Raw genomic sequence first — 25653 nt, forward strand, 5'->3', positions numbered from 1 at the left:
ACCATTTTCAAGTTATTTTTTATTTATTTCAAACAACTGGATGATGCGTCAATACAGCTATTACTGTCACTCATAACCATTATTGCTATTTGCTGTTATTACTACTGACATCACAACCAGCTACGTAGTCATTAGAGGCATATTATGATTGTTATGTCAAATGAAACCAGTGACACTCAACACATTGGCACACAACCATAATTTTTTTTTTTTAAAACACATTTTTAAAAAACAATTGTCCAAACCGCTAACCACTAGGGGTGTCCCCGGAAATAAAGGGGCAAAAAAATAATACTCTTATTATCGTCATTAATATACCATCATCTCTAAAACAATAAAATGTCAAAAAAAGGAAGCAAGTGGAAATTCAGTTCATGTTAGGGGGCAGTGAAATCCCAAGAGGAAGAAAAAGCGCTTGTAGTTTCCATGGGAGCAGTGATGTCAGATAGTGTGTGAAGAAGAAGAGTTCAGTTGTGGGTTGAAGGGAGTAAAGCACTGGCGCCTGTGTGCGTCTAGATTGCACAGATTAAGCACATTTTTCCAGTCAGTTTTTAAGTATCATCAAACACAAAATAAACTCCACACGGTCTCTTCCTCCTTTTGTCTAACTTATTTTGTTTGTACTGTAACTTTAAGGCAATAGAGGTTTCAAAACCTTGTCTCTTCCCTATATTGCTCTGTCGGTCTCCTTTTAAGAAGGACTTTTCTGGTCTGGAAGAGAATTGATCAGCTTGTTACAAGAAACATAGATATACATTCTATTACATATTAGGATGTATTTCTAGGTCTCTGTTACCTATCCACGCAACGTCGCCCCTCCCCACCTGTATCGCTGAAGGCACTATTAAACAAATGTCTCACTCGTCCTCTCTTTCTCCCTCCCATTACACCCTTCCCAGCTTTATCTGTTCTCCGTGTCCGCCTGTCTCTTTCTCCTGGCTCTTTGGCCCAATTTAAAATATTTTATAAGAGTGCGCAGCGTTTCTTGGGCTTGGTCTCTGGCGGCTCCAGCGCGGCCAAGATGGCCTCATCAAACACGTTCTTCAGACCTCGCTGAGAGAGAGAGAGAGAGAAGTCAATTTACTCATTGATCCACTATTCTAGTTTCACAATATCCACAGTTGCACTATGAAAGGCTGTCGACAGTCGCCATCATCCGCTAGTAGTTCCTAGTGAGAAAGTATGACATCAAGACAACGAAGGACAGAGGTCGACAGAGTGAGAGGAAGTTACTTTTCAGAAACCATTCAAGTCACTTACACCTACCATTTCCTGTTTTGCCTGAATGAGGGCCAGAGACTTAGTAGATAGAGATTGTGTCTCTTGCCCACGTGTTTACACACACACACACACACACACACACACACACACACACACACACACACACCTGGGTGAGGGCGGAGCACTCAACGTATTTGACGGCCCGGAGGTCCCGGCACAGCTTGTCTCCGCTCTCAGGGGCCAGGGGCCGCTGCTTGTTCTTAGCCAGCTTCTCCACTGTGTTGCTGTCGTCCCTCAGGTCCATCTGGGTGCCCACCAGCAGGAAGGGTGTACGCGGACAGTGGTGGGAGATCTCTGGGACCCACTGTGGGAGAGGGGGGAGGGCATATTTGGGTCACACCCAGGTTTTGATCTTGGGATATATTATGTTGATTGAGTATGGGAGGGTTTCATGTTATATACAGAACCAAGAAAAACGACAGCATGACACATGAAGGTCAGTCAATCTAGAAAATGTCAAGAACTTTGAAAGTTTCTTCAAGTGTAGTCGCAAAAACCATCAAGCACTGATGAAACTGGCTCTCTTTCCACAGGAAAGGAAGACCCAGAGTTACCTCTGCTGCAGAGATACCAGCCTTAGAAATCGGCAATTAACTGCACCTCAGATTGCAGCCCAAATAAATAAATGCTTCACAGAGTTCAAGTAAAAGACATATCAACATCAACTGTTCCGAGGAGACTGCGTGAATCAGGCTTTCGAATTGCTGCAAAGACCCACTGTGTCTTTGTGAGATGCGGAGTTGGTGAACGGATGAACTCCACATGTGTGGTTCCCACCTTGAAGCATGGAGGAGGTGATGTGATGGTGCTTTGCTGGTGACACTGTCAATGATTTATTTAGAATTCAAGGCACACTTAACCAGTATGGCTACCACAGCATTCTGCAGCGATATGCCATCCCATCTGGTTTGCTCTTAGTGGGACTATCATTTGTTTTTCAACAGGACAATGACACAACACACCTCCAGGCTGTGTAAGGGCTATTTGACCAAGAAGGAGACTGATGGAGTGCTGCATCAGATGACCTGGCTTCCACAATCACCCGACCTCAACCCAATTGAGATGGTCTGGGATGAGTTGGACTGAAGAGTGAAGGAAAAGCAGCCAACAAATACTAAGCATATATGGGAACTCCTTCAAGACTGTTAGAAAAGCATTCCACCTCATGAAGCTGGTTGAGAGAATGCCAAGAGTGCACAAAGCTGTCATCAAGGCAAAGGGGAGAAAAATAACATTAACCCCAACTAACAAAACACACACAATGCTATGTTTACAGAGAAACCTAGGTGTAAAGACATGGGCTTGAAAACAGAAGTCACACGTGTGTGTGTGTTGTGTTTTGGGGGTGTTGGGAAGGGCAGAAAACTAATTTATGTTCTAGCAAATGGACAATAAAGTTGTATTCCACACACACCTTCTCACGGACGTTCTCAAAAGAGGAAGGTGATACGACAGAGAAGCACACCAGGAAGACATCTGTCTGAGGGTAGCTGAGTGGTCGCAGTCTGTCATAGTCCTCCTGACCTGGGGAGGGCGACAGAGAGAGACAGCAACATTTTTTGGGATTTTACATCAAGGATTCCTTTCATATGCAAGGAAAAGTCTAAATAAGACAACTACACAATGGACTCTACATGATCTAGTTTATATTTGAGCTTGGTGGAGTAACACAAGCAGACTAACCCACAAAACACAAAAACTTGTTTAGACACGATGGTAAATGCTATAACTACATAGGCTAGTTACCCATGCAATGTTAAATGCTTAGATGCCTGGAGAGAAACACGATCCGTAAGCACCGTGTGAAAGTAAAACAGGCAGACCAAGGTGAGTGAGAAGAAGGTATTACAAGTCGAGGCTCAAGACACTGTAGTTAGGAAGCGCTCACGTAGAGAGAGAGAGAGAGAGACAGAGAGCAGCAATTTTGTTTTACCTGCTGTATCGAACAGCCCCAGAGTGTAGGGCTCCCCTCCGATCATCACTGTCACTGCATAGTTATCAAACACCTGAGGAAGAGACAGATAGAGGATCAATCATTAGGGATTTCATAACATGTAGAGTTTTGATTTAAAATGTATTTTAGAATTTATTTTCCAGTAAACATTTTTTTTTTTTTAAATCATACACAGCATATATATTTTTTTAAAGTGACAGGGATATCACAAAAAAAGTCAGACTGATTTCCATTGTAGTCCCTAAAAATATATATATGTATATTTTTAAAGGCGAATGAAAAGTCTCTCTAGTAGTCGGTTCCGGATAATGGTAAGGGAGTTGAGGCAGTGGGCTGGAAAGGCAGTATAGCTTGAGTGGAGGGCATCGTCGGTACATCCAGGGAGAAACAAATACAGGCCCGGAGCGTTTCGTCAGGGCACCAACACGGGTTTCTCTGACCTTCAGTTCATCCGCAGGAGCCGCTTCTCTGCAGGTACTGGTCCTCCATTGCCGAAAATGTGGCAACTGGGTAATGCCACGGCTGCTGAACAAGCGCTCAAAGAAGACTCCACACTGATAGTAGTTAGGAACCAGTCCTTTAGCCTTCTCTGCCATCCCTGGACATTGCATGCAGTTGTTGCCGTCAATTCCAAGCAGATAAAAAAAAAACATGATGCATTACTTCAAACCAAATAGCCAGCTATACGGTGCATTCGGAAAGTATTCAGACCCCTGGACTTTCCCACATTTTGTTATGTTACAGCCTTATTCAAAAAATGCATTGGACATGATTTGGAAAGGTGCACACTTGAGTTGACAGTGCATGTCAGAGCAAAAACCAAGCCATGAGGTCGAAGGAATTGTGCTTAGAGCTCCGAGACAGATCTGGGGAAGGGTACCAAAACATTTCTGTAGCATTGAAGGTCCCAAAAAAACACAGTGGCCTCCATCATTCTTAAATGGATGAAGTTTGGAACCACCAAGACTCTTCCTAGAGCTGACTGCCAGGCTAAACTGAGCAATGGGGGAGAAGGGCCTTGGTCAGAGAGGTGACCAAGAACCCGATGGTCACTGGCAGAGCTCCAGAGTTCCTCTGTGGAGATGGAAAACCTTCCAGAAGGACAACCATCTCTGCAGCACTCCACCAATCAGGCATTTATGGTAGTGGCCAGACGGAAGCCTCTCTTCAGTAAAAGGCACAACAGCCCGCTTGGAGTTTGCCAAAAGGCACCTAAAGACGCTCAGACCATGAGTAACAAGATTCTCTGGTCTGATGAAACCAAGATTGAACTCTTTGGCCTGAAGGTTAAGCGTCATGTCTGGAGGAAACATGGCACCATCCCTACGGTGAAGCATGGTGGTGGCAGGATCATGCTGTGGGGATGTTTTTCAGCGGCAGTGACTGGGAACACTAGTCAGGTTTGAGCGAAAGATGAACGGAGCAAAATATCAGTCCATGAATGTCCTTGAGTGGCCAAGCCAGAGCAATTAAACACTGGAGTGATAGATGTGTGCAAGTAGAGATACTGGGGTGCAAAGGAGCAAAATAATAACAGTATGGGGATGAGGTAGTTGGATGGGCTACTTACAGATGAGCTATGTACAGGTGCAGTGATCTGTGAGCTGCTCTGACAGCTGGTGCTTACAGCTAGTGAGGGAGATATGAGTCTCCAGTTTCAGTGATTTTTGCAGGTCGTTCCAGTCATTGGCAGCAGAGTATTGGAAGGAAGGTGGCCAAAGGAGGAATTGGCTTTGGGGGTGACCAGTGAGATATACCTGCTGGAGCGCGTGCTACGAGTGGGTGCTGCTATGGTGACCAGTGAGCTGAGATAAGGCAGGGCTTTACCTAGAAACAACTTATTCATGACCTGGAGCCAGTGGGTTTGGTAACGGATATGAAGCGAGGGCCAGCCAACGAGAGCATACAGGTCGCAGTGGTGGGTAGGATATGGGGCTTTGGTGACAAAACGGATGGGACTGTGATAGACTGCATCCAATTTGCTGGGTAGAGTGGATCGGTAGGATAGTCAGTTTTATACAGGGGTATGTTTGGCAGCATGAGTGAAGGAGGCTTTGTTGCGAAATAGGAAGCAGATTCTAGATTTAATTTTGTATTGGAGATGCTTAATGTCAGTCTGGAAGGAGAGTTTGCAGTCTAACCAGACACCTAGGTATTTATAGTTGTCCACATATTCTAAGTCAGAACAGTCCAGAGTAGTGATGCTGGACGGGCAGGCAGGTGTGGGCAGCGATCGGTTGAAGAGCATGCATTTAGTTTAACTTGCATTTAAGAGCAGTTGGAGGTCACGGAAAGAGAGTTGTATGGCATTGAAGCTCGTCTGGAGGTTAGTTAACACAGTGTCCAAGAAGTGTACAGACTGGTGTCGTCTGTGTAGAGGTGGATCAGAGAATCACCTGCAGCAAGAGTGACATCATTGATGTATACAGAGAAGAGTCGGCCCGAGGATTGAACCCTGTGGCACCCCCATAGAGACTTAAATTAAAGAGCACAACTCTCCAGCGTGCCAGTGGCCATCGAAGGTGAGCATTTGCCCACTGAAGTTGGTTACGACGTCGAACTGCAGTCAGGTCGAGACAATGAGCACGCAGATGAGCTTCCCTAAGACGGTTTCTGATAGTTTGTGCCAAAATTCATCGGTTGTGCAAACCCATAGTTTCATCTGCTGTCCGGGTGGCTGGTCTCAGACGATCCCGCAGGTGAAGAAGCCGGATGTGGAGGTCCTAGGCTGGCATGGTTAGACATGGTCTGCGGTTGTGAGGGCCGGTTGGACGTACTTCCAAATTCTCTAAAAAGACGTTGAAGGTGGCTTATGGTAGAGAAATGAACATTCAATTATCTGGCAACAACTCTGGTGGACATTCCTGTAGTCAGCATGCCAATTGCACACTCCCTCAAAACTTGAGACATCTGTGGAATTGTGTTGTATGACAAAACTGCACATTTTAGTGGCTTTCTATTGTCCCCAGGACAAGGTGCACCTGTGTAATGATCATGCTGTTTTAAATCAGCTTCTTGATATGCCACACCTGTCAGATGGTTGGACTCACAGTAGTCCTACATCAATTCATTGATTAGGATGTCCATTAGCTGACTCCAATGGCGACAGCTAGTCTCAATGGGGTCCGACACATAACGAAAAATACATTACCATCCCTGTACTTTAGATTTGTGTGTGCTTTTGTGAAATTGTTAGATATTACTGCACTGTTGGAGATATACACAAGCATTTCGCTACACCCGCAATAACATTTGCTAAACACGTGTATGTGACCATTTCAATTTGAATACAGACAAAATACTTTATAATTTAAATACATTTACATGTAGTGTGTATGTACAGTGCCTTGCGAAAGTATTCGGCCCCCTTGAACTTTGCGACCTTTTGCCACATTTCAGGCTTCAAACATAAAGATATAAAACTGTATTTTTTTGTGAAGAATCAACAACAAGTGGGACACAATCATGAAGTGGAACGACATTTATTGGATATTTCAAACTTTTTTAACAAATCAAAAACTGAAAAATTGGGCGTGCAAAATTATTCAGCCCCCTTAAGTTAATACTTTGTAGCGCCACCTTTTGCTGCGATTACAGCTGTAAGTCGCTTGGGGTATGTCTCTATCAGTTTTGCACATCGAGAGACTGACATTTTTTCCCATTCCTCCTTGCAAAACAGCTCGAGCTCAGTGAGGTTGGATGGAGAGCATTTGTGAACAGCAGTTTTCAGTTCTTTCCACAGATTCTCGATTGGATTCAGGTCTGGACTTTGACTTGGCCATTCTAACACCTGGATATGTTTATTTTTGAACCATTCCATTGTAGATTTTGCTTTATGTTTTGGATCATTGTCTTGTTGGAAGACAAATCTCCGTCCCAGTCTCAGGTCTTTTGCAGACTCCATCAGGTTTTCTTCCAGAATGGTCCTGTATTTGGCTCCATCCATCTTCCCATCAATTTTAACCATCTTCCCTGTCCCTGCTGAAGAAAAGCAGGCCCAAACCATGATGCTGCCCCCACCATGTTTGAGAGTGGGGATGGTGTGTTCAGCTGTGTTGCTTTTACGCCAAACATAACGTTTTGCATTGTTGCCAAAAAGTTCAATTTTGGTTTCATCTGACCAGAGCACCTTCTTCCACATGTTTGGTGTGTCTCCCAGGTGGCTTGTGGCAAACTTTAAACAACACTTTTTATGGATATCTTTAAGAAATGGCTTTCTTCTTGCCACTCTTCCATAAAGGCCAGATTTGTGCAATATTGTTGTCCTATGGACAGAGTCTCCCACCTCAGCTGTAGATCTCTGCAGTTCATCCAGAGTGATCATGGGCCTCTTGGCTGCATCTCTGATCAGTCTTCTCCTTGTATGAGCTGAAAGTTTAGAGGGACGGCCAGGTCTTGGTAGATTTGCAGTGGTCTGATACTCCTTCCATTTCAATATTATCGCTTGCACAGTGCTCCTTGGGATGTTTAAAGCTTGGGAAATCTTTTTGTATCCAAATCCGGCTTTAAACTTCTTCACAACAGTATCTCGGACCTGCCTGGTGTGTTCCTTGTTCTTCTTGATGCTCTCTGCGCTTTTAACGGACCTCTGAGACTATCACAGTGCAGGTGCATTTATACGGAGACTTGATTACACACAGGTGGATTGTATTTATCATCATTAGTCATTTAGGTCAACATTGGATCATTCAGAGATCCTCACTGAACTTCTGGAGAGAGTTTGCTGCACTGAAAGTAAAGGGGCTGAATAATTTTGCACGCCCAATTTTTCAGTTTTTGATTTGTTAAAAAAGTTTGAAATATCCAATAAATGTCGTTCCACTTCATGATTGTGTCCCACTTGTTGATTCTTCACAAAAAAATACAGTTTTATATCTTTATGTTTGAAGCCTGAAATGTGGCAAAAGGTCGCAAAGTTCAAGGGGGCCGAATACTTTCGCAAGGCACTGTATGTGTGTGTGTTGGTTTGGTTTACATCAAATCAAATTTTATTGGTCACATACACATGGTTAGCAGATGTTAATGCGAGTGTAGCGAAATGCTTGTGCTTCTAGTTCCGACCGAGCAGTAATATCTAACAAGTAATCTAACAATTTCACAACAACTACCTTACACACACACACGTGTGTAAAATAATGAATAAGAATATGAACATAATATATGGATGAGCGATGTGTGTGTGTGCATCCATCAGTTACAAATACATACACACAAGTAGGTCACATGAGGGAGAGGCGTCGTGCCATGAGGTGTTATTTATTTTTTTCTTTTTAAAAACAGGTTTGCAGTTCACTTAAAATACTGTACGTTTCCTTGAATTTGTTCTGGGACTGGGGACTTTGAAAAGACCTCTGGTGGCATGTCTGGTGAGGTAAGTGTGTGAGTTAGTGCTGTGTGTAAGTTGACTATGCAAACAATTAGGAATTTCCAACACATTAATGTTTCTTATAAAAACCAGGAAGTCACGCAGTCAGTCGTTCCTCAACTCTCAGCCAAGAGAGACTGGCATGCGTAGTATTTATATTAACCCTCTGATTACAATGAAGAGCAAGACGTTCTGGGCCAGCTGGAGCTTAACTATGTCTTTCTTTGTTGCACTTGACCATATGACTGGACAATAATCACGTTAAGACAAAACTAGAGCCTGCAAGACTTGCTTTTTGGAGTGTAGTGTCAAAAAAGCAGAGCACCTCTTTATTACGGACAGACCTCTCCCCATCTTTACAACTACTGAATCTATATGGTACAGGTGTGGATACAGGAATATGGTTATGCTGTTTCAAGCATACTTCCAAAGTTGTGGCAAAATGGCTTAAGGACAACAAAGTCAAGGTATTGGGGTGGCCATCACAAAGCCCTGACCTCAATCCCATAGAAAATGTGTGGGCAGAACTGAAAAAGTGTGTGCATTCAAGGAGGCCTACAAACCTGACTCAGTTACACCAGCTCTGTCAGGAGGAATGGGCCAAAATTCACCAAACTTATTGTGGGAAGCTTGTGGAAGGCTACCTGAAACTTTTGACCCAAGTTAAACAATTTAAAGTCAATGCTACCAAATACTAATTAAGTGTATGTAAACTTCTGACTCACTGGGAATGTGATGAAAGAAATAAAATATGAAATAAATCACTCTCTCTACTATTACTCTGACATTTCACATTCTTAAAATAAAGTGCTGATCCTATCTGACCTAAGACAGAGAATTTTTACTAGGATTAAATGTCAGGAATTGTGGAAAAACTGAGTTTAAATGTATTTGGCTAAGGTGTATGTAAACTTCCGACATCAACTGTATGTACATACATACACATGAAAACCCCTCACTTTGGTTCCCTTGACAGAACAGTGTGTGGTACTTACAGTGGTAGGTGGTCAAAGGGAACCATGTCGTCAACTAAGTAAGCCCTGATTTATACCACATGTACGCATGGAAGAACTACAAGTAGCTACACAAAATGGTATTGCGTAGAGAAACTACGTAGACTCGTGCAGCCCAGTCATTCATAACTTGACGCAATAATGTCGTTTTGCGTAGCGTGCTTGTGTTGCGTACGTAGGGTATCAGAATGTTTCACAGCGATCTTGTTCCTCTTTAGGGGACTCCCCGTATAGACAAAGAAGCCACATACTGTTCAGTAAAAATGAGGAACTGTCTGACTCAGCTAATCTATGATGTGCTGATGAAACCACTGTGCTTCGTGCTGAATTGCATTGCCATTTCTCGTTTTTTTGTCTCCGTCGCACAATACTGCGTAGACAGTGACTACCGAAGGGCAAGTTCACAGGCGGTATCATTTTCAAGCTTTTTTGTAGGTCAGAAAACTTTGAAGGAAAATTGTAACCCTGTGCTCAAAACACATAGTCTCTTTAACCCAACCGGTGTTTCTCCCACCATTACATAAGTGGGTTCCAGAAAGTGACAAATTGCTGTAGGGAGTTCTTGACGTTGCTTTGGAAAATGTAGAATAGCGTGAAACACTAAATCACTACTGCCATTTTTAGGTGTTCTATTTGAAAGGAGTCTCATGGCTGTCACCTGGGAATTAATAACGGTGTTAACTACTATTACTTTAGTGTACATGTTTGTCTTTGTAGTGTGGAGCTTGAGGGTCATTCCCTCAATTTGGGTGGGAGATACCTGACATTCCTGCCTTGTGTAGTCACGAAACCACCAATTTACCTTCTTCCCTGGCTGTCCACTCCCTGTTTCATCTCAGGCCTCATCCTAATCCATTCTTACCCTTGAGTTTGAGCCACCCCGGGCGGCAAGGAGAGGAAGCTATTTCAGACCATTGAGATGCACCCACAAGTAGGGGTGTAATGGTTCACCAAACCCACCTGTTGCTGTTTTGGGGTCACGGTTCAGTTTTCGGTACAGCAGTAAAATAAAATTCCAACAGTTACTTTAGTTAGCAAAATTCAAAAGCACCCTATTTGTGGCACAGTTTCTGTGACATCATTCACAATGTTCCTGGCATTGTCTTTTAGCCATCAAGTAGAGGTCTAAAAAGTTGGACACGTTCCGAAATGGACCTGGGGCATTCCCACCAAGACAAATGTGCATAAATATATTTTTCAATACAGAGATCTTTTCCGAACAGACCCGAGGATGACCAGTTCTGTATAGACGTGGTCGGATCAGAGTGAGGGAAGCAGCAGAAAAGTCCACTTGTAAGCTATTTTATTAACCAGAGCTGATACAGCGTGAAGGAGAGTAGGCGGAGGACAGACCATGCGGTGTGTGTCCTGTGATCGGGAGCAAGGAAGTGAAACGGGAGCAAGGAAGGAGGGAGAGGCAGCAACCAACCGAGCCGACTTGCGCGAGTAGACCAACTTCTAGCTTGTCATAGCTAGGTTATTTATCATCCAATATAATTACGTAGTACCTCTCGACTGCATCAAACCGAGAGAAGCTAGTTGGCTAAAATAGCTAGCTAAGAGCTAGCTAGGCTAATTGAGTCTGCATGCACTTTCTTCCTGTCCTACAGTTAGTTACAAATAACACATAGCATATACTTCTCATTTAAACTAATTCCATCTTTCATTGATTAGATCATCTCCTAACTTGCTTTGCCACACACGGAGGCTCTATGACTTGGCGCTTTGATGACTTGTGATTGGCCGACAAAAGCAAGCTACACGCCCCACTCTGCATAGGCTATTCTCGTTGAGCAGTGGAGAACACAATATTAGCTTTTTATCCACAACTCTCTGTCCATCGCCATTGTAGTTGACTGTAAAGCCAACATGTTCCTAAACTGCAGATTTAAATTCTGGTTAATCGTTCCCACCACTCACCATCCACAAAGTTCCCGGCTACACCTCAGAGGTTAGTTTAAATTAAGATTCAAATTTTAATTACAACGTGCGCATAGGCTGTAGTTGTTTTAATGGAATTCCATACATTTTTCCCACTCAGATTTACTCACAAGTCAATGGCATACAACGCAGCATAGGCATAACCTAGAGTTTAAAAAAATATATTTTAAGTTGGAATGCATTAATTCGGGTTCACAGTGTGTACCGAACAGAGGTCCCGATACCTAACGGTTCGGTAGGAATATGTGTACCCTTACAGCCCTACCCACAAGTTATGCTTGCTAGAGTTGGGGTGCATCTCAATGGTCTAATATGTCTTTCTCTCCTTGTCACCTTTCCTTTAACTGCACTGAATATGATTGAACACTAGTGCTACACTGTATACCGAAACCTTTGTACTTTTTTGATACTAGAACATGAAAAGAGGTTCTACTGATTGAGAGAGGATCAAGTCTGTCTATCAGCGAAGCTGATGTCACCTTCTAGCGCGAGCGCACCGTGTCTGCTCCACTTAGTCATTGCTAGCTCTAGCCTGTCCTGAGGAATCCCTGCACTCGCTGGGAGTCTGGGCTGCATCATGTTAACTTCTGTGCAGCAAGTGTGTGGAGCTAACACACTTCAATAAAGCAACACGGCATGTAGAAATCTTGCTACTGTTCGCAAAACAAAGTTCATTCCAGGCTAGAACACGTCAAAATGCAAGAAGATACCGGTAGCTTCCAGCTATTCAGAGCAACTTTTCTTGCTAGCTTACAGCTGAAGCTCACATCAATTCACTACCCTAGAACTTTGTTTGTGATATTACGCAAACCATAACACACAATATGCTTATTTCAAAGCTGATTGTCACCAAAAACCATACAGTCATATCCAAAAAACGTTATTCATTGGGCAAGTTTGTTTTGCATGGCCCGGTGCCCCGGGTTGGTGGAGATTTCTCCTCAGGATCAATGGGATGGTCGAAATGAGCAAACCTTGCCGAGCCAGGGCACCGGATGAAGTAAAAAAAACAAAAATTAAAAAACGATTTACCCATTCACTTCGTCTTCCTCGCCTCAGTCACGTCTCTCTCACTGTTTGTGTGTGAATGATGATGATGTCATTAGGTCTTAAAAAGCACACTTTGATAAAATAAGAGATTGCTTATTTTATGCCAATGTTGTTGATCAGTACAATATAAGTCCCAAATGGAAAGAAAACAGATTGTTTTTCCATCTGTGCACTTTGGCTAATATGCCGTCTCTTTTTGCTGTGGTATCGTTTTGGTATCGAGTATCGTGATGGTATTGATTATCGTGATACTGAACCTGGAATCGAAGTCAAATTTCTGGTATCGTGACAACACTATTGAATACTGCCTGAATATGAAAGAATTGGAGAGGTGAAAGCAATCTATCATAGGCTTATTTCTTTCACCTCTCATGTGTTTTTATACACCAGCGCTGAAAGACGAAAGCGAGGAGATCCCCTTCGACTATTAAGATGCAACCATGGACTTCAGTCTGCCACACACCATTGGTCTGCTTATCCGTTATTGGGTTGAGAAACCATGGGAGGCCGCGCTTTTAACGGGAAGTTCAAGTTTAGACATAAAAACAGTGAGGCGTTGGGGCATGCAGTGGAAAGGCGCGGCAGGCAGCACACATTGAAGAGCAACCAAGCAAAGTCAGAAACACATCTCTGATCACCATGACGATAATGTGTTTGGACAGAGCCAGGCCTAACACCATAGAGAATGGTGGGTAAAAAAAAAGAAAAGTAACTGCCTCTACAAGGGTGACTGTCCACACTACACCCATATTCAGATGTTTCAACTCCCAAATGCAGTAGTACAAGGACTGCATTCACCAATAAATGAAAGGTTCTAAGAATGCACTACATGCATCTAATATAAGACTACACTAGGCCATTGTAGGTCATCTCAGCCTATTTCTGTACATGTAAGATGTGTAAGAGTATTTCAATACCTACCAAATCAACCAGTAGCATTGTTTGAGTATGTTGAGTCATCTGCTTATAATTTTAAAAAACAAATTGCCACGTGATTCTTATGAGAAGAGTGCACTGTAGTGAGTATAGAAGGATGGAGAAACGTCACAGAGACAATTGGGTCTGTTTTACAGGCCAACATGAGGGGGGGTGCTTAGTCGAAGTTTCAACTTAATGTTGAGAGTTAGAATAGTAGAACACACAGGGTGCAATTTCTAAATTTGTTTGTGCATCAGCAGTTTATCTTATGTCAGTCACTGATAGCTGATATGTGCTAATTGACTGACTAAAATGTTTTCGATTACTAAGTAACTTCGATTACTAAGTAACTTCCTCACCATTTTAGATAAGCATGCTCCGTTCAAAAAATGCAGAACTAAGAACAGATATAGCCCTTGGTTCACTCCAGACCTGACTGCCCTCGACCAGCACAAAAACATCCTGTGGCGGACTGCAATAGCATCGAATAGTCTCCGCGATATGCAACTGTTCAGGGAAGTCAGAAACCAATACACGCAGTCAGTCAGGAAAGCTAAGGCCAGCTTCTTCAGGCAGAAATTTGCATCCTGTAGCTCCAACTCCAAAAAGTTCTGGGACACTGTGAAGTCCATGGAGAACAAGAGCACCTCCTCCCAGCTTCCCACTGCACTGAGGCTAGGTAACACGGTCACCACCGATAAATCCATGATTATTGAAAACTTCAACAAGCATTTCTCAACGGCTGGCCATGCCTTCTGCCTGGCTACTCCAACCTCAGCCACGCTCAAGGTACTAAACGATATCATAACCGCCAACGATAAAAGACAGTACTGTGCAGCCGTCTTCATCGACCTTGCCAAGGCTTTCGACTCTGTCAATCACCATATTCTTATCGGCAGACTCAGTAGACAGAGTTCAGTGTGTCAGATCGGAGGGCATGCTGTCCGGTCCTCTGGCAGTCTCTATGTGGGTGCCACAGGGTTCAATTCTCGGACTCTTTTCTCTGTATATATCAATGATGTTGCTCTTGCTGCGGGCGATTCCCTGATCCACCTCTACGCAGACGACACCATTTTATATACTTCCGGTCCGTCCTTGGACACTGTGCTATCTAACCTCCAAACTAGCTTCAATGCCATACAACACTCCTTCCGTGGCCTCCAACTGCTCTTAAACGCTAGTAAAACCAAATGCATGCTTTTCAACCGTTCGCTGCCTGCACCCGCACGCCTGACTAGCATCACCACCCTGGATGGTTCCGACCTTGAATATGTGGACATCTATAAGTACCTAGGTGTCTGGCTAGACTGTAAACTCTCCTTCCAGACTCATATCAAACATCTCCAATCAAAAATTAAATCTAGAGTCGGCTTTCTATTCCGCAACAAAGCCTCCTTCACTCACGCCGCCAAACTTACCCTAGTAAAACTGACTATCCTACCGATCCTCGACTTCGGCGATGTCATCTACAAAATTGCTTCCAACACTCTACTCAACAAACTGGATGCAGTTTATCACAGTGCCATCCGTTTTGTCACTAAAGCACCTTATACCACCCACCACTGCGACCTGTATGCTCTAGTCGGCTGGCCCTCGCTACATATTCGTCGCCAGACCCACTGGCTCCAGGTCATCTACAAGTCCATGCTAGGTAAAGCTCCGCCTTATCTGAGTTCACTGGTCACTTTTTAAAAATTTTTTATTTTACCTTTATTTAACCAGGCAAGTCAGTTAAGAACAAATTCTTATTTTCAATGACGGCCTGGGAACAGTGGGTTAACTGCCTGTTCAGGGGCAGAACGACAGATTTGTACCTTGTCAGCTCGGGGGTTTGAACTCGCAACCTTCCGGTTACTAGTCCAACGCTCTAACCACTAGGCTACCCTGCCGCCCCGCGCCCCTCTACTGTGTTATTGACTTGTTAATTGTTTACTCCATGTGTAACTCTGTGTTGTCTGTTCACACTGCTATGCTTTATCTTGGCCAGGTCGCAGTTGCAAATGAGAACTTGTTCTCAACTAGCCTACCTGGTTAAATAAAGGTGAAATAAAAAATAAATAAAATAAAAAAGTTAGCGGCCAGCTACCTGGTTGCAAGTTCGAATCCCCGAGCTGACGAGGTACAAATATGTCGTTCTGCCCCTGAACAAGGCAGTTGACCCGCTGTTCCTAGGCCGTCATTGAAAATACAAATTTGTTCTTAACGGACTTGCCTAGTTAAATAAAGCTAAAATAAAGGTGAAAAGGCTTGTAGCCCGTCTGCTTTTTGGTCCATAACCACTTCCATAAGAGTCTGGCTCTTCATCAAATAGCTACTTTTCAGCTACAAAACAAATACCTTCTCTTATCAAAACCCATTCTATATGTGATTCTTTATGTGAGATTCCGCACAGATCAATAATTACAGACAGTGTGTGGAGGCTTTTGCTCCCGCCCAGCACTACACACACTGGATTCATTCAATAGCGGTTTAAATTTGATTAGTTGAAACAGAAATGTGTTAGAAAATGGTCTGGAACAAACGGCACAAACTGCAGCGGCTCCTGTTGCACACCCCCTAGTCTAGACACTTGACAAACCCCGACACTTGGCCATGCCCCGCTCAAAGACCTTTCTTGACAACACTCCAATCAGTGCCACTCACCGTGGGGACGTATTCCGAGGGGAACTTGTTGGTGGTGTAGGAGATCAACAGGCAGGTCTTTCCCACTGCACCGTCACCCACTACCACACACTTTATGGTCTGCATCTGGATGGATGGAGGGAGACAGACAGACAGAAACAGGGTTGAATGTACTGATTGATGCTGGTGAAACTTCAGACCAATCGGGGAAGACAAAAAATCTGCAAATGTCTTTTTGGCAGCTGTAGTCATAATTTAGATTAGAGGTATGTGTCATTGGTTTATCTCACTAAGTATAAAATATATTGAGAGAGAGAGGCAAGATAATACATCATGAGCGGGTGGGCACAAGAGTGAGAGCAGACACAACCATTGTATGACTCATTGGCCACAGACACAACAGTGTGTGTGGTAAGAATTCCAACCATCTAGATCGCTCAAGTGCACACAATAGGCTGTCAGACAGTAATACACCGTTCACAGCACAAGGCCCTGTGACCAGTATGTTGCTGAGCAACGACTCATATTGTTAAATGCGCTACATGGTCAATACGCTTTCTGCAATGGCCGTATAGCATTTACTTTAATGCGGCCTCCGCAGAAGTCAGGCCAAACATATTTTTTTGCGCGTCATGGAACAGCGCAGAGCTGTTGTCAAGGAAGTGACTTTGTATTGATACAGGACCTCCCGCCCTCACCTAATCATGTCAATGCGGAGCAATACCGAGCCCTCCGCATTGTTACACAATTTGAGAGGCCAAGGCGATGCGGAACAGAGTGCCTCCAGAGGCCCAGGAATTGCGTCACACCACCCATACGGCTCCGCCGACCACACTTTCAGGACAAGCATAAATCGTCTCTTAGAGCAGAGACAAGACCATCTCGTCATTATATAGAGTATCTCTTATTTACATCACCATTTCATCAATGAGGGTCTTGTGATTATTTTGACGGTTGGGAGTATGACATAAGTAATTAACAACAATGCTAGTTCTAAATGCTTTCCCAAAAAAACATACGAAACAAAAAAAATGTAACAATGTATCAGACTTAACGTTAACTATCACACGAGGATTGCAGGCAAGCAAACACTGGGGAAAAGGCTAGCCAACCTCTAACGTTAAAGAAGCAAGTTATTTCCTAAAAAAAATGGTTATTTACTGTACCATAACATGCATGGATAATATGGGCACAATTATAGCTAGCTTACTAACCAAATTTTTTGTAGCACTTTCAAACCTTGCTAATTGCTACATTGTTGCTTACTAGCTACTGTTAGCTAGCTAACGTTAAGGTTACTGGCTGTCACTTCCGCATACAATGTTCGAGGTAAGGTGAAGGTAGCAAGCGAACTAGCCAATAAAAAAGGTGGGAAAAAAACTTGTAAAGTTTTGAATCATACTAAATCTCAAATAGAGCTTGCCAAACCGACTAAACATAGCGTTTTATATCTGGATAACATTACCTATCATAGGTCGCTAGGCTAACGTTAGCTTGTTAGCTAGCTAAATCCCAGACGAGGCCTGTAAAACCGTTTCGCCTCAATCATTTTCAGTGCCATGTCATTTAAAAAAAAACAATGAAGTAAAAGTAAACAAAAACGAATGCTATTTTCCCAAGCTGCTATGTAGACACATAGCACGTAACGTTAACTAGTTAAAAACAACAAACAAAAGATAGCTAACGTTCTTAGCAGCTAACAAGCTAACAACACTTCTTAGCAAGCTGGTTAGCTAGGTGTCAACTGCTAATGCCGTTGTTTAAAAATAAATACATACACTAAGTTGTTCCAAATGTAAATATGTACTCTTTCTACATAATATACATTTCACGATTTATCTCAAATCAGACTTAGATTGCAAAAGTTTCGCTACCGTATCAATCCAACACAGGCGTTGTCACATCCGGGGTTCATACACATGATCACTGTGAAGGAGGCGTTTCATTCAACACAGCCTCCAATATTCTTGAGGTTCATCTGTGGCTCATCATATGGCATTTAGTGAGTAAATCTTCTACATTTTATCTACCCTCCCGTTTAGTTATATAATAAAATCTAGAGAGCCAAAGAGAGAGACATCCTCCAAAGAGACTACATACATTGTCCTTGGCAAGTAGTGAGACAACCTTGAAAATCTTTTATTAGGGCAGGTAGGTGATCTTCAATGGAGAGGGATTGACATTGGCAAAACGTTTTTCACTAAACATAATTAATCAATCTGCAGTATTGATTTACTGATCAGTGCACATTGAGAGTCTGTAAACGTTCAGGTTCAGAGCAAGCCCAGAACTGAGTCATGCCACAGGAGATTTGAGCTAGGTGAGGCGAGTAAGCACGACTGAATGTTATTCTAGCAGGAGTGAATAACGCATTTTTTTAAACAGTGGGTTACTTGTGAGCATAGTGAATTTTGGGGAGGATCGCTTGCCTGGCAATCCAGATTCCTTGTTCCGGCCAAATGCTAGGCCACACCCACACAAGTAGTTTGGATCTCCCATAGAGATAGTTCATAGAGATAGATAGAGGACACATTTTTGTATCTGTGACATTATAGCATCTGTGACAGCATGGGCAGTGGCCGTTGAGGCTATCTCCATTTTAAAGTAGTTATTTTTCTTCTTAACTATTGGACCATCAAATCTTATTGGTCAGATACACATGATTACCAGATGTTATTGCGAGTATCTCCATTTTAAAGTAGTTATTTTTCTTCTTAACTATTGGACCATCAAATCTTATTGGTCAGATACACATGATTAGCAGATGTTATTGCGAGTGTAGCGAAATGCTTCTGCTTCTAGTTCCGACAGTGCAGTAACATCTAATAAGTAATATTTAACAATAACACAACAAATCTAAGTAAAGGAATGGAATAAGAATATATAAATATATGGATGAGCAATGATAGAGCGGCATAGGCTAAGATGTAATATAATACAGTATATACATATGAGATGAATAATGCAAGATAAGTAAACATTATTAAAGTGGCATTATTAAAGTGACTAGTGTTCCATTTATTAAAGTGGCCAATGATTTCAAATCTGTATGTAGGCAGCAGCATCTCTGTGTTTAGTGATGGCTGTTTATCAGTCTGATGGCCTTGAGATAGAAGCTGTTTTTCAGTCTCTCGGTCCCAGCTGTGATGTACCTGTACTGACCTCGCCTTCTGGATGGTAGCGGGGTTAATAGGCAGAGGCTCGGGTGGTTGTTGTCCTTGATGATCTTTTTGGCCTTCCTGTGACATCGGGTGCAGTAGATGTCCTGGAGGGCAGTTAGTTTGCCCCTGGTGATGCGTTGTGCAGACCGCACCACCCTCTGGAGAGCCCTGCGGTTGTGGGTGGTGCAGTTGACATACCTAGCGGTGATACAGCCCGACAGGATGCTCTCAATTGTGCATCTGTAAAAGTTTGTGAGGGTTTTAGGTGACAAGCCACATTTTTTCAGCCTCCTGAGGATGAAGAGGTTCTGTTGCGCCTTCTTCACCACACTGTCTGTGTGGGAGGACCATTTCAGTTTGTCTGTGATGTGTACGCAGAGGAACTTAACTTTCCACCTTCTCCACTGCTGTCCCATCGGTGTGGATAGGGGGGTGGTTCCTCTGCTGTTTCCTGAAATCCATGATCATCTCCTTTGTTTTGTTGACATTGAGTGAGAGGTTATTTTCCTGACACCATACTCCGAGAGCCTCCACCACCTCCCTGTAGGCTGACTCGTCGTTGTTGGTAATCAAGCCTACTACTGTTGTGTCATCTGCAAACTTGATGATTGAGTTGGAGGTGTGCATGGCCACGCAGTCATGGGTGAAGAGGGAGTACAGGAGGGGGCTGAGCATGCACCCTTGTGGGGCCCCAGTGTCGAGGATCAAGCGAGGTGGAGATGTTGTTTCCTACCTTAACCACCTGGGGGGCAGCCCGTCAGAAAGTCCAGGACTCAATTGCACAGGGCGGGGTTGAGACCCAGGGCCTCAAGCTTAATGATGAGCTTGAAGGGTACTATGGTGTTGAATGCTGAGCTATGCAATGAACAGCATTCTTACATAGGTATTCCTATTGTCCAGATGGGATAGGGCAGTGTGTAGTGTGGTGGCGATTGCAAAGTCTGTGGACCTATTGGGGTGGTAAGCAAATTGAAGTGGGTCTAGGGTGACAGGTAAGGTGGAGGTGATATGATCATTGAGTAGTCTCTAAAAGCACTAAATGATGACAGAAGTGAGTGCTACAGGACGATAGTCATTTAGTTCAGTTACCTTTCATTCTTGGGTACAGGAACAATAATGGCCATCTTGAAGCATGTGGGGACAACAGACTGGGATAGGGAGAGATTGAATATGTCTGTAAACACACCGGCCAGCTGGTCTGCGCATGCTCTGAGGATGCGGCTGGGGATGCCATCTGGGCCGGCAGCCTTGTGAGGGTTAACACGTTTAAATGTCATACTCATGTCAGCCACGGAGAAAGAGAGCCCACAGTCCTTGGTAGCGGGCCGCGCTGGTGGCACTGTATTATCCTCAAAGCGGGCAAAGAAGGTGTTTAGTTTGTCTGGAAGCAAGATGTCGGTGTCAATGACGTGGCTGGTTTTCCTTTTGTAGTCTGTGATTGTCTGTAGACCCTGCCACATAAGTAAATAATACATAAAAAAAGAAAAATACTGCAAAGGACTAGAAGCAAGGCAGCCCTCTCTGCCGGCGCCATCTTGAGCATGATGACCCGATTGGACATGATTCCAACCGGGTCATCTGGAGGGATCAGCCAATGAAGCTAGAAGTCCCACTCAGTTGACTACATTAAAATGGTGGAAGCCCTCAATGGCGCTGCTCTTACTAAAATAGCTTTTTGGCTACTAGAGGCCTCTATCATTCTCTATGGTAACCCCCAACACTTCACCAGAGAGGAAGAGGTGAAGTGAGAGGGATAAATGGACCCAAAATATGTCTTTTGTTGGTCTTCTCCAGCAGGTGGGTTATTTTTTTTCGCTCACCATGCAAGGAGTTATTGTATTGCAGTTGATGAGAGTCGAATTTGATCAACAACATGTTTTTTTCCTATACCCCGCCTATTTCTACAATTTATCTTAAAGGTGCATTCGCCGTTTCCTGGTGGCTAAAATTCTAAGTTTGCCTAATTTCAGTTTGTGACAAAACAACCAATGTGTAGACAGTCATTGTACCATCTAAACCGCTCTAAAATATATTTTCAGTAACCAAAAATATTGTATTTCCAGCTGTTTGAAGATGACAAAATTGAATCTCAAGCGCAGGAAGCATAGAAATAGTGCACATAGAACAGCTCTACCGTGTCTTAGACTTGCTTTCAATGAGAATAACTCACATATCTATGTGTATTTGGTTGGTCACACCCAAAAAGTTACATATTGCAGCTTTAGAATGTGATTTTAAACCTTACCCTAAACTTAACCACACTGCTAACCTTTTGCCTAACCCCAACCTTAAATTAAGATCATAAAGCACATTTTTGTTTTCATGAATTACTGAGATATAGCCCATTTTGGGACTTTGTGGCTGTGCTATCTAGTGGAAACCGGGTAAAGCGGCAGTATGAAAATTTGTCATAGGCTTTGATACTCTGATTGGTTAGAGACAATCCAATCTCTGATGACTTTGTTTTCTTACAACACCCTTCGTTCCCTTTCTCACCACCAACAACTTCAACGATGGCAGTCTCTGACTAAAGTATGTAGCGAACAAATTTAGTGTGAGTCATCAGGAGAATAGCAGGGATGGGGCATGAACCTGCAGCTACAAGACAAGCTTGATACCTGTCCTGTACCTACCATAACATTCAGACCTCTTGATGCATTATAGAATAGATCTTTATTGTGCATTTTCTCAAGGGCACAATGGCAGTAGGTGGCACCTGAGGTCTAAATGCCATCTCTCTCTCTCTCTCCACTTTTTTTCTTGTCAGCCCTAGGATTCAAACCGGCAAGCCTTCGGGTACTGGCCCGACTTTCTAAGCTTGAGGCTACCCATGCCAACCCATACAGGATTGCTGACATACAGGGACGCTACATTAGGTTGGACTCTCTCAGGCAGCAATGGGAAGATGACCACAAGAGGGCACTGAAGTATGGGAAGCTGTGTGGTAGCAGCAAATGGTGGGTACAACAGTCTCCAGACTACACACTGTCCAATAGTCTCTAAAGTGGTGTCCTAAGCTCTCCTTGTCACCTTTCCTACAGTGCCTTCGGAAAGTATTCAGACTCCTTGTCCTTTTCCACATTTTGTTACGTTACAGCTTTATTCTCAAATTGATTTAAAAAAAAAAATCCTTAGCAATCTACACACAATACCCCATTATGACAAAGTGAAAATAGGTTTTTAGAACTTTTTTGCAAATGTATTACAAATAAAAAATATACATGCCTTATTTACAAAAGTATTAGGACCATTTGCTATGAGACTTGAAATTGAGCTCAGGTGCGTCCTGTTTCCATTGATCACCCTTGAGTTGTTTCTACAACTTGATTGGAGTCCACCTGTGGTAAATTCAATTGATTGGACATGATTTGGAAAGGCACACACCAGTCTATATAAGGTCCCACAGTTGACAGTCTATGTCAGAGCAAAAACCAAGCCATTATGTTGAAGGAATTGGCCGTAGTGCCCCGAGACAGGATTGTGTCGAGGCACAGATCTGGGGAAGGGCACCAAAACCTTTCTGCAGCATTGAAGGTCCCCAAGGACACAGTGGCCTCCATCATTATTAAATGGAAAAAGTTTGAAACCACCAAGACTCTTCCTAGAGCTGTCCGCCCGGCCGAACTGAACAATCGGGGAAGAAGGGCCTCGGTCAGGGAGGTGACCAAGAACCCGATGGTCACTCTGACAGAGCTCCAGAGTTCCTCTGTGGAGATGGGAGAACCTTCCAGAAGGACAACCATCTCTACAGCACTCCACCAATCAGGCCTTTATGGTAGAGTGGCCAGATGGAAGCCACTCTTCAGTAAAAGCCACATGACAGCCCGCTTGGAGATTGCCAAAAAGCACCTACAGGACTTCAGAGTCCATGAGAAACCACATTCAAACAACAAGATTCTCTGGTCTGATGAAACCAAGATTGAACTCTTTGGCCTGAATGTCAAGTGTCACGTCTGGAGGAAACCTGGCACCATCCCTACGGTGAAGCATGGTGGTGGCAGCATCATGCTGTGGGGATGTTTTTCAGCTGCATGGACTTGGAGACTAGTCAGGATCGAGTGAATGATGAACGGAGCAAAGTACAGAGAGATCCTTGATGAAAACCAGAGCGCTCAGGACTTCAGACTGGGCCGAAGATTCACCTTCCAACAGGACAACGACCCTAAGTACGCAGCCAAGACAATGCAGGAGTGGCTTCGGGACAAGTCTCTGAATGTCCTTGAGTGGCCCAGCCAGAGCCCGGACTTGAGCCTGATCGAACATCACTGGAGAGACCTGAAAATAGCTGTGCAGCAACGCTCCCCATCCAACTTGACAGAGCTTGAGAGGATCTGCAGAGAGGAATGGGAGAAACTCCCCAAATACAGGTGTGCTAAGCTTGTAGCGTCATACCCGAGAAGACTCAAGGCTGTAATTGTTGCCAAAGGTGCTTCAACAAAGTACTGAGTAAAGGGTCTGAATAATTATGTAAACGTGATATTTCAGTTTTTTATTTTTAATAAATTAACAAAAATGTCTAAAAACCTGTAGTGCTTGCTTTGTCATTATGGGGTATTGTGTGTAGACAAACACACCAAGACAGTCGTGAAGCTTTCAACAAAGCCTATCCTCGAAAAGTTGTACAGCTGCACCATCGAGAGCATCCTGACGGGTTGCATCGCTGCCTGTTATGGCAACTGCTCGGCCTCCGACCGCAAGGCACTACAGAGGGTAGTGCGTACGGCCCAGTACTTCACTGGGGCCAAGCTTCCTGCCATCCAGGACCTCTATAACAGGCGGTGTCAGAGGAAGGCCCTAAAAATAGTCAAAGACTCCAGCCACCCTAGTCATAGACTGTTCTCTCTGCTAGCGCACGGCAAGCGGTACCAGAGTGCCAAGTCTAGGTCCAAAAGGCTTCTTAACAGCTTCTACCCCCAAGCCATAAGACTGCTGAACAGCTAATCAAATGGCTACCCAGACTATTTGCATTGCCCCCCCCCCCCCCCCCCCCTTTACACTGCTGCTACTTTCTGTTTATGACCCGCTGTTTATAGCCTCGCTACTGTTATTTTACTGCTGCTCTTTAATTATTTGTTACTTTTATTTTTTACTTACCTATCTTTTACTGAACACATATTTTTCTTAACTGCACTGTTCGTTAAGGGACTCGTAAATAAGCATTTCACTGTAAGGTTTACACCTGTTGTATTCGGCGCATGTGACAGATAAACTTTGATTTGATGTGGGGGAAAAAACTATTCAATCAATTATAGAATAAGGCTGTAACGTAACAAAATGCTAGTGTAGTGTATCTGATAAATGAGGTAGTATAGGAATTCTGCAGTCCACACATTTTTCGATACACCTGCAAACAAATCTACCCATGCATAGGCCTACACACTGAACAGCTGTTGGCACACCCCTCTCGTCATCCAGAATCCACCTATAGAAAGTAATGTGTCCCTGAATCTCGACATGAATCTGGAAACGATAGAGGATGGTTAGAAGCTAGAGCGTTAACGCCAATGCATTAACACACATACACACAATGCCCTAGGAGAGGAGTCCATGCAGACTCCCCTCACTGACACACTGGCTCTCTGTCCACTGGCCTCCCATACATCCCTGTGCCTCACCTGATATCTGCACCTACTCTGGCTCCCTCTGTCCTCACAAATGACAGACACACACACATACAGAACAACCCCACCCTCACATTCACACTCCCCACACAAACATTGCAATAGGAAATGAGAGGAAGGAGGATGGGACAGGAGCAGCTGTGTGGACTGAAACAGAGGTGTGACCTGAGGGCGGAGGAAATGTTGCCAATCAACCATGATTAAAATAGCAGAGGCACTTTCCCTGTGCAGTTCTCTCTCTTTCTGAGTGAGATGGGTGTCAAGGACATTGTTGTTGTTGTATTGCAAAGATAATCCCATTTTTACTTGGCCATTTAATTATAGAATTATATATCTCTCACTCTCCTCTGTCTAGGCATACACACCCACACCACACACGTACATGCATGCACAGGAATGCGCACACACGCACGTGCTCCCTAGTGGCGCAGCGGTCTAAGGCACTGCATCTCAGTGCAATAGGCATCACTACAGTCCCTGGTTCGATTCCAGGCTGTATCACATCCGGTCCGGATTGGGAGTCCCATAGGGCGACGGACAATTGGCCAAGTCTGGCCGGGGTAGGCTGCCATTGTAAATAAGAATTTGTTCTTAATAACTGACTTGGCTTGTTAAGTAAAGGTTTGATAAAAAAAAAAGAGTAAAAATAAATAAATAAATGTGCACACAGACACACACACGCTGTTTCACCCACACCGCCTGTCTGTCTGTATAACCATCATGCAGT

At 43.7% G+C, this 25653-nt stretch overlaps 2 protein-coding genes across 6 annotated transcripts in view; one reads left to right on the forward strand and one right to left on the reverse strand.

The window, feature by feature from the left end:
* Nucleotides 1-18220, reverse strand: LOC110496203 (cell division control protein 42 homolog). Of its 4 annotated transcripts, none has more exons than XM_021571967.2 (6): nucleotides 17610-18016; nucleotides 16166-16270; nucleotides 3215-3287; nucleotides 2696-2805; nucleotides 1388-1585; nucleotides 1-1053 (listed from the first exon to the last, which is right to left on the reverse strand). In XM_021571967.2, the coding sequence occupies exons 2-6, from the start codon at nucleotides 16268-16270 to the stop codon at nucleotides 964-966; spliced, it is 576 nt and encodes a 191-aa protein (XP_021427642.1). In that variant the 5' UTR covers nucleotides 17610-18016; the 3' UTR covers nucleotides 1-963. The 4 variants fall into 4 exon arrangements, with proteins under 4 accessions (XP_021427642.1, XP_021427643.1, XP_021427644.1 ...); XM_021571968.2 differs by having other exon boundaries at nucleotides 17923-17945; XM_021571969.2 differs by lacking the exon at nucleotides 17610-18016 and adding an exon at nucleotides 18019-18220 and having other exon boundaries at nucleotides 2-1053; nucleotides 1412-1585.
* The window catches only part of LOC110496201 (gamma-enolase), a 30288-nt gene continuing 22653 nt past the window's right edge, over nucleotides 18019-25653 (forward strand). Inside the window, exons 1-2 of one of the 2 annotated variants that reach the window (XM_021571960.2) lie at nucleotides 18019-18146; nucleotides 22073-22262. In XM_021571960.2, the coding sequence (XP_021427635.2) occupies nucleotides 18137-18146; nucleotides 22073-22262 (200 nt within the window). In that variant the 5' untranslated portion in view covers nucleotides 18019-18136. Of the gene's footprint in view, nucleotides 18262-22072; nucleotides 22263-25653 lie in introns of both variants that reach the window. The other variant, XM_021571964.2, reaches the window with a different exon arrangement.

The sequence above is a fragment of the Oncorhynchus mykiss genome, chromosome 18 (assembly GCF_013265735.2).
Source record: "Oncorhynchus mykiss isolate Arlee chromosome 18, USDA_OmykA_1.1, whole genome shotgun sequence".
Taxonomy (NCBI): Eukaryota; Metazoa; Chordata; class Actinopteri; order Salmoniformes; family Salmonidae; genus Oncorhynchus; species Oncorhynchus mykiss.

Coding starts and splice junctions, on each gene's coding strand:
- LOC110496203 (XM_021571967.2), bottom strand. CDS start 16,270: ATGCAGACCATAAAGTGTGTGGTAGTGGGTGACGGTGCAGTGGGAAAG. Junction 3,288..16,165: donor CCTCGGAATACGTCCCCACG/GTGAGTGGCACT, acceptor TCTCTTCCTCAG/GTGTTTGATAACTATGCAGT. Junction 1,054..1,387: donor AGTGCTCCGCCCTCACCCAG/GTGTGTGTGTGT, acceptor TCTCTCTCTCAG/CGAGGTCTGAAGAACGTGTT.